This window comes from Erithacus rubecula (assembly GCF_903797595.1).
Source record: "Erithacus rubecula genome assembly, chromosome: 15".
NCBI lineage: Eukaryota > Metazoa > Chordata > Aves > Passeriformes > Muscicapidae > Erithacus > Erithacus rubecula.
Window position 1 is genome coordinate 778,807 of NC_136667.1, and position 13,401 is coordinate 792,207.

Below are 13,401 nucleotides of genomic sequence, written 5' to 3' on the forward strand. Positions count from 1 at the left end.
CAGTCCAAGCTCTGCACCTGCCTCTGGGATGCAGGATGTTTACAGATGTTTTCAGTGGTAGAAGTTAAATTTGATTAATTTCTGCTGTGTTGACTTTTTTCTAGGCAAAACAGGGGAAGGTGGTGAACTCCAGGTCTGGATCAAAGAAGCCAAGAACCTCACTGCAGCCAAGTCTGGGGGGACCTCAGACAGTTTTGTTAAGGGGTGAGTGAGGGTCCTGGGGCAGGGGCCCAGGATGGCACTGTCCTCCCTGGCTGTATTCCCAAACTGGGGGACCTGGAGCAGGGCCCCTTGGGGGTGTCATGGTCCTGCTTCCTGGGCCATGCCAGGAAAGGCAGGAGGGGAGGGGGGCTCCAGGCCAGGTCCTGGCAGGAGCCAGTTGCCCATGTGCTGCTAACCCATGGGCTGCTTCTCCCAGCTACCTCCTGCCACACAAAAACAAAGCCTCCAAGAGGAAGACTCCAGTGGTGAAGAAGACCCTGAACCCTCATTACAACCACACCTTTGTGTACAATGGCATCAGCCCCGAGGAGCTGCAGCACCTGTGCCTGGAGCTGACGGTCTGGGACCGCGAGCCGCTGGCCAGCAATGACTTCCTGGGAGGAGTCCGGCTGGGGGTGGGCAATGGTGAGGAGCGCCGGGGCCAGCGCGGGGCCGCGGCAGCCACCAGGCTGCTGAGCTCTGCCGCTCCATCCTTTCCCCAGGCATGAGCAACGGGCAGGCTGTGGACTGGATGGACTCCACGGGCGAGGAGCTGCAGCTGTGGCAGAAGATGTGCCGGTACCCGGGCTCCTGGGCAGAGGGGACGCTGCAGCTGCGCCCCAGCATGGCCAAGCTCAGGCCCTAGGTGTGGCACCGCCGCTGGCACTGCTGCACAGCCTGGCAAGGCTGCCAAATGTGCCTTGGGTTTTTGGGTTTTTTCTTATACTTTAATAAACATGACCTTCTCTGAACAGGCTTGGGCGGAAAGTCTTCTTGGCCTAGCTCGTTTAAAGGGTTTTTCTCTTGTCGTAAGCCTTGTACCAGATTTCAGGCTGAACTGGAGTCCTTGTGGACCCTCCCTTCTCCCCCAGGCAAAATGCTTTGAAATGTCATTGTTTTTATTTCTTCCTATTCTTTTTTCCTACCACCCCGTTCCACAGTCTGCTCTCTCCCTGTCCTCTCCACCCTCTTCCCCGTACACATCCCAGCCCCAGCTGCAGCCCTGGATGGATGGAACTGTGTGGGGTCAGCCTGGAGGAGTTGAGGATTGTGGTCTCCAGGAAACATTTGTTTCCCAGGCCTCTCAGTGACATATGCTAGCACTGACTTTTTATACAAATTTATTTATTTCAAGTTAATATTCTACTGCCAAAGCAGTTCCCAGCAAGGGTTCCCCGTGGGTGGTGGGAGAGGGAGTGAGTGACAGGGGTGGCAAGCCCTTTAGGGTGGACTGCACTCTGGCTGGCTGCTAGGGGCTCTGCTGAGCATGGGGCCATTTGCTTTTAATAAGGGCTTTCAGAGTGGGAGGCTTGGGTCCAGGTTGTGTACAGGGTGAGCTGTGGGGAGGCTGAAGCTGCTGAGTTAGAGGCTGTGTCACTGCTGGCCAGGCTGCCCTCCCTGCCCTGCCACTCTCCTGCAGCTCCCCATTTCCCCCTGCCCTGGGGTTTGAGCAGGGGCACTCCAGTGTCTCCCATCAGGGTCCTGGTTGGGCTGAGCCATCCCCCAGCTGGAAACAGCTGCTGGGCAGTGGGACACTGCTGGCACACAGTCCCTGCTCACCCTGTGTGCCACAACAGCCAGAGAGGGGCTCCCCTTCCCCGGAGCTCCTTGGCACCCTGCTCCTCCTCTACAGTGGGCGACTAGTAAAGCAGAAAGGAAGGTGTCCGTGCCCGGAGGGCAGTGGGGGCTGTCCCGGCGCTGCTCACTCGCAGGGGTCCCCGCCCTGTGCCCGCCGCGCCGCCTCCCGCTCGCTCAGCAGGAAGGTGTCGATGAACACGAACAGCTCGTCGGGGCTCACCGGGGCGATGTAGCGCTCGCGGTCCGTGCCCGCCTTGTCCAGCAGCACCGCGTTGAAGTGGGAGCGGGTGAGGTGCAGGAAGCGCCTGCGGGTGCGAGGGGATCGCTGCTCAGGGCACTGAGCCTGCCCACCTTTGCAACCGTGCTCAGTCCTCCTGGCGTTGGATTCCCAGCTCTTCCTCGGGGCTGGGAGCTCTGGGAAGCTCTGGGGACACTGCATTCAGACTTGCAGGGGGGTCTCCCATTCCATGAGCCCCTCTCCATGAACCCAGCTGCAACCTCATGCTTTGCCATTCCTAGAGGCACTGCCATTCCCTGTCCCCTTGAATAGCCACCTGGCTCTGCAGGCCAGCCCCCTGCCCCTACCTGAGCTCCTCGATGATGCCCAGGGCCAGCCGGTGCTCCCGGATGCGCCCCACCTCGTGCGGGGGCTGCCCCACCAGCTCCACCGTGGTGACGTGGCGCAGGTCCAGCCCGCAGGCAGCTTGCTGTGGAGGAGAGGGACACTGACGGGGTGCTGGCTGGGGAGGGGGGCAGCAGGAAGGTCTCCTCACCTGCAGCATGGACATCTGCATCTTGTAGTAGCGGTCAGAGGGGTCAGGGGCTGAGATGATGAAGAGGCGCCGTTTCTCGTGGAACTGATCCAGCAGGCTGGCAGCTGAATTCACATCTGTGTTGATCTGCATGGCTGGGGCAAGACACACACAGGTGTGGGGAGGTGGCATCGTGCCCCCATCACCCCTTTGACCCATCAGGCAGCATCCCCCACAGCACCGCCACGGGCAGGTCCCGCCCACGTACGTGCACACAGGGGCTGGGAGCCCGTCCAGCGCTGGGTGGACTGGCAGACCCGCAGGGAGGAGCCCTGGCGCTCGTAGCCCCCGTCGCACTGGTACTCGCAGGTGGCGCCGTAGTTGTTGCCGTCGGAGGTGCAGGAGATGTACCCGTTCTGCGGGGGCTTCAGCACAGGGCAGCGCCTCACTGCACACGGGGGAGCTGGGTGAGGGCTGGGGGTGCTGCGGCACAGCCCCAGCCTGGGGTGGAGGCTGGAGCTGGGGAGCAGCTCCCCACGGGAGCGCTCTCACCTTGGACGCGGATGCGGAACTTGCAGCTGGCTCGGTTGTACGCCTGGTCGTGGGCGGTGTAGCGGATCACATGCTCTCCTTCAGGGAATTCCGAGCCGGGCTCCGGGCCCCGCAGCATCACCCTGAGCCAGCAGACGGGTTTTTCCATCAGCACCCGGCACGGCCTCCAGCCCTGGCTGGCAGTGCCTGCAGCGCCTCTGCCCTCACCTCTTGATGACACCGTCAGCAGAGTCCCTGACGCGGGGAGGGTCCCAGTAGACGGTGGCAGTCAGCTTGCCTGGCTCTGCTATGCGCTCCCGGGACTCCGGGCAGCGGATCTTGGGAGGCTCCAGATCTGCCCAGAGGGAGGAGAGGGATTCATGGAACCTGTGGATGCTTTGGCTGAGCTATGAGAGCGAGGCACCAGCCCAGGTGTTGAAGCACCCCAGTAAAGTCGGAGCCACCCAGACGTGCTGTGTAGCCAGTGCTGGGTGCCCCAGGCCCGGGCTGGTGCCTGTGCTTCAGGGCTAATGGCACAGCAGGGACAGGGGTCCCAAGGGAGGGAGGTGGGGTTGGATGTGGGGTGACACCTGCAGACACCCCAGGCACAGGTGATGAGCCCAGCAGCGTGGGGAGAGAATTTACCTACACATTCTGGCTCGCTGCCGCTCCAGCGCCCATCCTCCATGCAGACACGGCTGCGGTCGCCCTCCAGCTGGTAGCCGGGCTGGCAGGTGTAGTCGCAGCGGGAATCCATCTGCACGCCCGCCGAGCACACGTAGGAGCCGCGCAGCAGCGCCGGCAGCACGTGGCACCGGATCTCTGGGACGGAGAGAGCGCGGAGGGCAGGGAGGCGGCCTGTGCCGGGCGGAGCGCGGGCTGCGGCCCCGCGCACTCGGGGCCGGCACACTCACGTCGGCAGTAGCCCATCCCGGACCAGCGGCGGCTGGGCCCGCAGTGCACGGCGCTGGGCCCCAGCAGGCGGTAGCCACGGGCGCAGCGGAGCTGGCAGCGGGTGCCCAGGCTGCTGCGGTAGCGGCTGCCCTGCGGCGAGTAGCACTCGGCCTCTCCGCGGGGGATGCTGAGCGTGGCGCACCACTGCGGCACTGCGGGACAGCAGGGGCTGAGGGCAGCCTGCCGCGCCTCGGTGCCCCCTGAGCGCCCAAAGGACGGGCGGGGTGCCCTTACCTCGGCGGTAATCCAGGGCAGGCTCGGGGGGCGGCTCTTCTGCGTACACCTCGTTGGTGTGACTCTCCAGGTAGTAGCCAGAGCCTGGGGAGGAAGGAAGAGACGAGCAGGCTGCAAAACGTCCCAAAAGCAACTCCCCAAAGCAATCCCAGCCCTGGGCAGACACTGTTCTGTGGGTTGCTGCCAAGGGTTGAGCTGGGCAGACCGCAAGCCCAGTCCCCAGTGGCACCAGCCGCAGACTAAACAGCAGCAGCTGTGGCTGTGGCAGGAAACGGGGGCTGGCACGGAGCGGGCTGGCACCGACCCCCAGCGCCGTGCTGCCGGGAAATCCTTCCACCCGCTCCCATGGCACCCTCAGTGCCACGGGGCATCCCACGGGAAGGAAGAAAGCAGCACTTTCTGCCCTTTGTTGCCCTTTTTTGCCCTTTGCTGCCCTTTCTGCCCTTTCCTGCCCATCCCCTCACCAAGTCAAGGCACTGCCAGCTCTTTGGGGGCCTTGTTGGGGGTGCAGCCCCTTGCCCGTGCCCCAGGGAAGGATGCGGCTGCTGCAGGGGCTCGGCGGGAGCTGCTGACCCCGCGGGTGGGGATCCCTGCGCCATCCCTGTGCCTTCACGGGCAAGGAACTGAGCCAAGAGGGGGAGAGGGCTGCCGTCCTTCCCCCGGCCCCTCGGCGCCTCGGCCGGCCGCGGCATTCCCCAGCACTGAGCTCACGTTTCCGCCGCGTTTCCGCTGGCCCCCGCCAGCCCCCTGCTCGCCAGCCCAGCCCACCGCGCTCCCCCGGCACGGAGGGGATGCTCGGCCTGGGGGCACCGCAGGAAAGGCGTGCACCCACCTCCCCTGGGCTCTGCTCTGGATTTTGGGAAGGGGGGACCCGCCGGCGCCAATCCGAGCAGAAGCCCCGCCGACACGGGGAGGAAACTCCATTACGATTCTTTCCAAAATGAACTTTACTATGGAGCGGCTCCCCACGGCTTCCCACAAGCCGCCCGCCCGTTTTCTCAACGCGTTTATCCTGCTGCCCTTTTCACGCTGCCGTGGGGGAGCAGAGGAGCAGGGACTGCATCCATGGGGATGCGTCGTGACCTGGTGAACAAAGCTGTTTCCCGGGGGGGCTGCCAAGGCTCCCCCGGGGCCCTGGGGGCAGAGTGCACCGTGTCCCCGCAGGCAGATGTGCCATTTAATGGTGATGTTTCCTTCTACTGCGAGTGCTGCCTTTCCCTTCTCACCTGGGGCCAGCTCAGCCCGGCCGCACCGGGCAGGAGCATCCCCAGCGTGCGGGCAGCATGGCCAGGGGAGGGGACGGAGGCAGAGAAGGCGAAACCACCCCAAACAAGGCCTGTGTCACCTGGCCCTGCAGCCATGGGGCGGCTGGGACTGTGCGCTCCGTCCAGCGAACATCTGCGGGCTGATGGCTCCCGCGGGAGCGGGGAGTCAGCGGGAAGCGGAGGGTGTGAGCGGGAGAGGCTGCTGCTTTTCTGCTGCTCCCTGGATGCCTGCTGCACCCCTTCATTCCTCCCTGCACCCACAGCTCACCCCGCACGCCCCCCGTCCCTCAGGCACTGATGCTGTCGCTGTACCCAGGTACCCTCCATCCCCTCCCAGCAGGAGCAGCAGTGCCAGGGCTGCCATCCCCAGGCTCCCCGCCGTGCCCGCTCACCCCGGCACTCACCTTCGTGCCACGTGGAGGACACCAGCCTGGCAAGGACAAACAGCAGCACGGGGGCTGCCTCCTGCGCCATCCTGGGGGCTCCGGGGGCAGCTCACCTGCCCTGCCGGCTCCGGGAGAAGCTCACCTGCCCTGCCGGCTCCGGGAGCGCAATGAGCCCTGCCGAGATGGAGAGCAGCCGGAGGAAGGACCACGGCCCCCTCTGTCGCCTTGTCACTGCACAGATGTCCGTCCCTCCTGCCCGGACGCTCTGCTTGTGCTGAGCAAACTTACTTTCCCCCTTGGCTGCCCATCCCAAACATTCAAAAGCCGTGAGTCAGGCCCAAAATGATGAGATTGTTAAAAATAATAAGTCCCAGGATCGCCCGTTTTCTAACGCGCCTCCTGCTTCTTGGGGGCTTTAAAAGCTTGTGAGAGGTTTTCTTCTGCAAGCAGAAGAGCCAGGAGCGTGTTTAGACACAGGAGAGAGCCAAAGCGAGCCTGTGCCAGCCCTGACGGGCTCCGGGAACGGGGGGCCGGCGGGGACGAGCACAAAACCGCGGCAGCCAGGTCCCCTTTCCCACTCCTGCCAGGAGGGAGGGAGAGACCCCGCTGCAGAGGGAGGCTCCGGAGCCGCTGCCGAGGCAAGCGCTTCCAGCTGGGGTCTGTTTCTGTTCCTGCCCAATTCGGCCCCCGGCAGGCAGAGGCACCGCATCGCCTTTGTCGGGAGCACGGCCCGCGGTGCTGGGGTCGGGACACAGCTGGGGCACCGGGGGTTTGGGCTCTGGAGGCGAGGAAAAGCCAGGGATGAGCCCGGCACGGACAGGTAGGAGCACTCGCGTGGGGCGTGTGGAGGGGAGGACGTGCTGCTCAATGGGCTAATTATGCGGCGGCCAGGCTAATTAATAACACGCTGTCCTGGGCAGGACAGGGCAGCCGGGGGGCCCCGTGCGGGGCTGCTGCAGCCGATTGCGGGGATCCCGCAGCCCCACAGCCCGGGGACATCCCGGGAGGGCTCAGCCCACCAAGGGCTCGCCCTACCGAGGGCTCACCCCACCGAGGGCTCACCCCACCGAGGGCTCACCCCACCGAGGGCAGGACGCGCCGCCCGCTGGCGGGGTGGCAGTGCCATGCGCTGGCGCCAGGGGTGGCTGTCCCGCTGGACACCTGGACAGGGGTGGGGCACGCCAGGGATGGGGCAGGAGTGCAGGGACTAGCTGGCACCGGGCAGGAGGTGGCACCGGACAGGGGGTGTGACAGGACAGGGGGTGTGACAGAACAGGGGATGTGACAGCGGACAGGGGGCGTCACAGGACAGAGGCGGCCCCGGACAGGGGGTGACAGAGGACGGGGGTGGCTCCGGACAGGGGATGACAGGGACAGGGGGTGTCCCAGGGGGTGTCACAGAACAGGGGGTGACAGAGGACATTGTGGCCCTGGCGCCCCCTGCGGGACGCTCGGGGAAGCGCACAGCTCCTCCCGGCGCGCTCGGCCATTTCCGTGAGCGCTCGGGCACCTCCGGCGGGGGGCGGGACCAGCTCGGCTCAGGGGCGTGTCCGGGGCGTGTCCCCATGCCCCGCCCCGCCCCGCCCCGCCCGGCCCGGTCCCGCAGTCACCCCGTGTCGGCCATGGCGTCCCCGTCGCGGCGGCTGCAGACGAAGCCGGTGATCACCTGCCTCAAGAGCGTCCTGCTCACCTACACCTTCGTCTTCTGGGTGAGCGCCCGCCCTTCCCTCCGCGACGAGTCGCGGCTGCGCCGCGCTGTCGCGATAGTCGCGAGGCACTGCGGCTTTCCCCTCTCCCCACCAGGTGTCGGGCATTGTGCTGCTGGCCGTGGGCATCTGGGGCAGGGTGAGCCTGGCCGTCTACTTCTCCCTGTTGGACGAGAAAGCCACCAATGTCCCGTTCGTGCTGGTGGGCGCTGGCACCGTCGTTGTCCTCCTGGGCACCTTCGGCTGCTTCGCCACCTGCCGCGGCAGCACCTGGATGCTCAAGCTGGTGGGTGGCCTGGGACGGGGCGGGATGGAGCCCCCTCCTCTCCTGATCCATCCCGCCCCGTCCTGATCCGTCCCGGAACATCCCATCCTATTCCTGTCTGATCCCATCCCTACCCTACCCGGCCCCATCCCCTCCTGTCCCATCCCCTCCTGTCCCATCCCCTCCTGTCCCATCCCATCCTGTCCCACCCCATCCCATCCATCCCCTCCCATCCCATCCTTTCTGCCCACAGTATGCCATGCTCCTGTCCCTCATCTTCCTCATCGTCCTGGTGGCTGCCATCGTGGGGTTCGTCTTCAGGCACGAGGTGAGTCTGGGTGGCCACTGTGCTGCAGAGGGAGTTTGTTGCTGCTTTTACCCCAGTGTAGTGGCAGGTGTCACTGGAAGCACAGAGGTGGTGCTTGGTTTAGCAAAAATAGGGTTAAACCAGCTCAAAGAGCAGCTTGGTCCCTGTAAGGACCCAGAAGGATGAGCTTGGGTGCAGGGTCAGTCCATCACAGCATGGTATCCCTCCATCAGAGCAGGCAGAGTAGCCCTGGACTGTAATTTCAGGCTTTGGTCTATCTTCTGCAATAATTTCAGCAATTAAAGCTCCGTGGAGGGTTCCTGTGCTGCCTGGGAGGAGCTGGCACGGTGCATGTCCCTGTTATTACAGCAGCATCCCTGCTGCCACATGCACCCAGCCTGCCCTTTCATGCAGCCTCTAATTGCTGCTGCCTGGGAAATGTCTGCTGGCCAGGGCCAGAGTCATTCCTGCCATCCCCCAGCGGTGACTAACACAGGGACAGGGTCCTGCAGGGCAGGAGGGCACGGCAGCACTGCTGACACCTCTCTCTCACAGATCAAGACAAACTTTGAGAGTAACCTGGAGCTGGCCTTGAAGAACTACAACGTGAGCGCGGACCGGCACAGCGAGGCCGTCGACACCATCCAGAGAACGGTGAGAGCCCGGGCTGGTGGCTGGCTGCCAGCAGCTGGGGATGCTCCCCTGGCCCAGGGCGTCCCCAGGGACCTCTGTGGCACCAGCATCCCTTCACAGGCTTTGGGATTTGGCTGGGTGTATGGTGAGGGTGGATAAGCCGTGGTGGTGATGGTGGGACTAGGGGTCAGTTCCCTGGTGTGACCAGGCTCCCCAAATGTGCTTCCCACTGCAGCTGCACTGCTGTGGGGTGCAGAACTATTCTGACTGGGAGAGGACTGAGTACTTCAGCCAGAGGGGCATCCCCCAGAGCTGCTGCAAGAACCAGAACGACTGCTTGGAGGAAGATCTGAAAGACCCAAACAAGGCCAAGCTGAAAGTGTTTGTGGATGTAAGTTAAACTCAGAAGAATCTGCTGTCAGTCCTGGGTGGGAAGGGCAGGGATGGGTGTGTGGAGGAGGGCTGGTCTGTCCCTAGCAGGCTTGAAGGGAGAGCTGCCCTATTGATGCAGATGGTCAGTGGCACAGGGACTCCCTTTTATCTGAGATTCCCCCATTCCTTCCTTCGAGATCAGGGAGCAGCCAGACCCAGGCACTGGCCTTTGGGGATGTGTGTTTTGATGAACAGGTAAGTGAGGAGGTAGTTTCCCAGTAAAGTTTGTTTCGGCAGTGCTGACATCTCCCTTGGGTGCAAAGTCCTGACCTGGTGGTGAGGACGTGTGAGCTCATCCACAGGGATGGTGGAGTGATGCAAGTTCCTCTGTGAGTCACCTGGCTCAGGCTGGGAGCAGCCCAAGGGCAGTGCTCCCCCTGATAAGGGCTGGGAGAGTGGCAGGGGCAATGTCATTTCCCTGATGTATATGAAGTACCAGAGCAGAGGCTGGGCTCAAGTGAATATTCAAAGATGTGTTATCCCATTCTAGCAAGTGACACTGAATTCCTTTTTTTTTTTCTGTTATTAATAAATTTCTCCTATACACCCTTTAAAGTTTTTAGGCCTGCCTTGTCTTAGCTGGCAGTGCTTTGGGGAGGAGCTGGTTTGTCCTGGGGGTGGAGAGCACTGGATCCACCCTCCTTGCTTTGCCTCTGCAGGGCTGTTTTTTCCTGGTAACGTCAGCCATGGAGTCCAAGATGAGTGTCGTGGCCGGGATCTCCTTTGGCATCGCGTGTTTCCAGGTGAATCCCCCGTGCCTGCTGGGGAGCAGTGCAGGCTGGAGTGTCCCCAGAGGGATTTCATGTCACTGCAAACTTTGGTGTGTACAGAGGCACGCTTGGTTTCAGTCAGGGAGCAGCTACTCTGGATTCCCCCTGGATTTCATCTGCTCTGCAGGCTCCAGTCTCTTACACCCGGGGCTGAAGCCCCAGCTCTGTTTCCTTGAGCCCAGCTTTATTTGGCTCTGAACCAAACAACAGCCTTCAAGGCAAAACAAACGGAGATGGACAAACTGCATGCCTGCTGTTGGCAGGGATCAAATCCTTCCTTCCTTTTCCTACCCACCCACCCTCTTACCAGGAAGGTTTGGCATCCTTTCTGTATGCTGGGGTTGCTGTGAGTGCCTGTGTGGCACCCCTTGTGCTGGTGGCTGACCACCCCACCCTGCCTGGTGTCCTGTCCCTCCCTCTCCCCAGAGTGATCGTGCAGGGCACTTTCTGCAGCAGCAGCAGCAGCAGCAGTGTGCTCACCAGCCCCACTCCATATCCCAGCAGGAAATGGGAGGCCCCTGTCCCCAGCTCAGCCACTCTGGGCTTTCCCGAGGTGCCCAGGGCTTTCCCGTGCCCTGCAGCATGTGCAGCTGGCCCTCCTGCAGCTGGGCTCTGGAACTCAGCCAGCCTTCACTCTGGAGGGGCCCAAATTCTGCCTCCTTTGACCCAGAGCAATGATGGGAGAGTTGAGGTGCTGCTGTTGGGGAGCAGGAGCCTGCCAGGATTCTCAGCTGTAATGAGCTTGTCTCAGTGTGTTTTCCATAATGGAAGGGCTGAACTGGGGGAGAGGTGGGAGCCAGCAGCTCTCAGTGCTGCTGAGTGCTTCAGGAGAGCCAGAGCTGCTCTGCTGTGCCCCTGCTGCCCCAGTCCCCTCCTCAGCTGGGCTGGGCTCACTGAGATGTGGCTGGTACATGAATGGTGAGCTGCACACACACTCCCAGCTGCAGCATTATCTCAGCTGATGGCAGGCTTGGGAATTGTAACCAGTTCTCTCAGCTTTTATTGCCTCTTCAGCAAGCTTGGCTGGGTCATGCATCTGGCAGGGACTCTGTCCTGATGTGCCTCCAACTTGCTTGTGGAGGTCAGAGTCATGCAGGATCTGCCCTGGAGTCTGCACAGGTGCTGGGAGGCTGTGTTGTGATAACAGAGCCTGTTGTGATAGCAGTACCTTCCTGGTGTGAGAGCAGGGAGTGCTCCCCACTGTCCTTGCAGCAGGGAGAGGTGCTGCCATTCTCTGGTGGCTGTGTAATTGGCTGTGACACTCCTGATATCTGTGTAATCTCTGCAATTACCATAAAACAGTGGATGCTTGGTGAAGCACCATGTAGTGGGATGGGACCTGGAGCATCTCCTGTGAGGAGCTGGTTTAGTTGGTGCCTGCCAGGATCCTGTGCTTCAGCCACTTCTGTGATTCTGAAGCAGGGTGCAGCAGCCCTTGTGGTTTGTAAACCCCCACTGTCCATCCTTGGATTTCATAAAACCCTGGATCCATTTTCTCCTGAAAACACTTCTCCCTGGTTTTGGCTGCCTCTGACATGGGGGTTTGTTTTTTTCAGTTGATTGGCATCATCCTGTCCTGCTGCCTGTCCCGGTACATCACAAACAACCAGTATGAGATGGTGTAGCTGCCCCCAGCTCCCTGTGCCTGTGCCTGGGTATGTCTGGAGGCTTGGTGGGCTGCCCTGCCCCCCTGGCTGCTGCTGGGCACCCCTGGGGTGGGGGTACCATGTTTTAGGATTACAGGGCACCTGCAAGACTGTGTCTGCTGTGCCATTTCACCCTGTGCCATTTCACCCTGTCCCATTTCACCCTGTGCCATTTCACCCTGTGCCATTTCAGTGTGTATCAATCCATATAACACTGTCACTAACACTCTGCTGTGTGCCTTGCAGGGAATGGCTGGGGATGATGCCTCCACCTCCAGTTTTCCTCTGAATGCCACGCTGTGAAATCTTCCTTTGAACTGACCAATCTTCTTCTCAACTAGCTCATAGAAAGGAGTGCAGCAGCTGTCCTGGTGCACTCAGAGACTTGTCCTGGCACTACTCTGCTGGGATAATTGGTGTGGCTGTGGTGGCTGCAGCCAGGGCACCCCTCTGGGTGCTGCAGCCCCCAGCTCTTGCCCCAAGTGCCACACTGTGCTGAACTGCCTGTGCCTGGTGCCTCTGGGTGTCCCAGTGCTCATCTTCAGTGCCTCCAGTGGGAAAGATGCTTTCCCTTCCCTCTGGCAGCCTTTGGGCATCCCCTCACTCTCCAGACACAGTTGTTCTCTAGATAGGGCTGTTAAAACAGTCCTGCCTGCCTGAAGCTTTGGCTCAGCCAGATTGTTGCCAAGCTGTCTCATCCCTCCCCTGGGTTTTATATACTTTTTTATAGTTGTACTTCTTTAAGTACAGTCTGTAGTGGTTCTTTGTAAGCTGTAGCAAGGTTTGGTGATGTAGCTCCTGGTGCCTTTACCTTGGTAGGTGTCCTTGCACCGATTCAGCTGTGACTTGATTGTCAGTATTATATGCTGCTTCAACTCATTTTATGTATTGAGTAGAATTCTTTTTGTCCTGAGACACAATAAATATTAAGATATTTTACTCTACAAAACCTCCTTGACTTTTCTTTTCATGTCCTGGAAATTCCTCTGCTTGAAGAGCAGCAAGTCCCCTCAGGGCTGATCTGCTCACTCTGGGCCAGGCAGGAACCTCTGGCCATTGTGGTTTGCATTCCTCCAACGTGCACTGGAGCACTTCTGCTTGGAGATAACTTCTGTAATTGAATTTTCTTCATAACAGTGGTTGTGTAACAGTGCTGGAGCAGAGCAAAGCAAGGAGCTCTGCACGTCCCCAGTGAGGTGAGTGCTGGCAGTGCCCATGTCTGAATTAGGGATGGAACCATACCTGAGTTAGGGATGGAGCTCTGTGCCTGAGTTAGGGATGGAATTCTGTGCCTGAGTTAGGGATGGAATTCTGTGCCTGAGTTAGGGATGGAGCTCTGTGCCTGAGTTAGGGATGGAGCTCTGTGCCTGAATTAGGGATGGAACTCTGTACCTGAGTTAGGGATGGAGCTCTGTGCCTGAGTTAGGGATGGAATTCTGTGCCTGAGTTAGGGATGGAATTCTGTGCCTGAGTTAGGGACGGAGCTCTGTGCCTGAGTTAGGGATGGAGCTCTGTGCCTGAGTTAGGGATGGAATTCTGTACCTGAGTTAGGGATGGAGCTCTGTGCCTGAATTAGGGATGGAGCTCTGTGCCTGAATTAGGGATGGAGCTCTGTGCCTGAATTAGGGATGGAACTCTGTACCTGAGTTAGGGATGGAGCTCTGTGCCTGAATTAGGGATGGAATTCTGTGCCTGAGTTAGGGATGGAATTCTGTGCCTGAGTTAGGGATGGAATTCTGTG

The 13,401-nt window shown here is 60.8% G+C and overlaps 3 protein-coding genes across 7 annotated transcripts in view; 2 read left to right on the forward strand and 1 right to left on the reverse strand.

Moving 5' to 3' along the window:
- Positions 1-13,401, forward strand: part of SYTL4 (synaptotagmin like 4) — a 540,572-nt gene that overhangs the window by 6,132 nt on the left and 521,039 nt on the right. For all 4 annotated transcript variants that reach the window (XM_079319082.1, XM_079319081.1, XM_079319083.1 and 1 more), the window contains 3 exons: positions 105-204; positions 419-627; positions 705-849. In XM_079319082.1, the coding sequence (XP_079175208.1) occupies positions 105-204; positions 419-627; positions 705-847 (452 nt within the window). In that variant the 3' untranslated portion in view covers positions 848-849. The remainder of the gene's footprint in view (positions 1-104; positions 205-418; positions 628-704; positions 850-13,401) is intronic.
- SRPX2 (sushi repeat containing protein X-linked 2) lies at positions 1,810-7,095 on the reverse strand. Of its 2 annotated transcripts, XM_079319099.1 has the most exons (11): positions 6,997-7,095; positions 5,920-6,932; positions 4,251-4,334; positions 3,977-4,168; positions 3,708-3,884; positions 3,291-3,417; positions 3,084-3,205; positions 2,800-2,979; positions 2,553-2,686; positions 2,365-2,486; positions 1,810-2,084 (listed from the first exon to the last, which is right to left on the reverse strand). In XM_079319099.1, exons 2-11 carry the CDS (start codon positions 5,987-5,989, stop codon positions 1,904-1,906), a joined length of 1,389 nt encoding a protein of 462 aa, XP_079175225.1. In that variant the 5' UTR covers positions 5,990-6,932; positions 6,997-7,095; the 3' UTR covers positions 1,810-1,903. The 2 variants fall into 2 exon arrangements, with proteins under 2 accessions (XP_079175225.1, XP_079175226.1); XM_079319100.1 differs by lacking the exon at positions 3,977-4,168.
- TSPAN6 (tetraspanin 6) lies at positions 7,457-12,609 on the forward strand. Its single transcript, XM_079319313.1, has 8 exons — positions 7,457-7,610; positions 7,705-7,893; positions 8,126-8,200; positions 8,735-8,833; positions 9,048-9,203; positions 9,904-9,987; positions 11,571-11,669; positions 11,907-12,609. Exons 1-7 carry the CDS (start codon positions 7,467-7,469, stop codon positions 11,637-11,639), a joined length of 816 nt encoding a protein of 271 aa, XP_079175439.1. The 5' UTR covers positions 7,457-7,466; the 3' UTR covers positions 11,640-11,669; positions 11,907-12,609.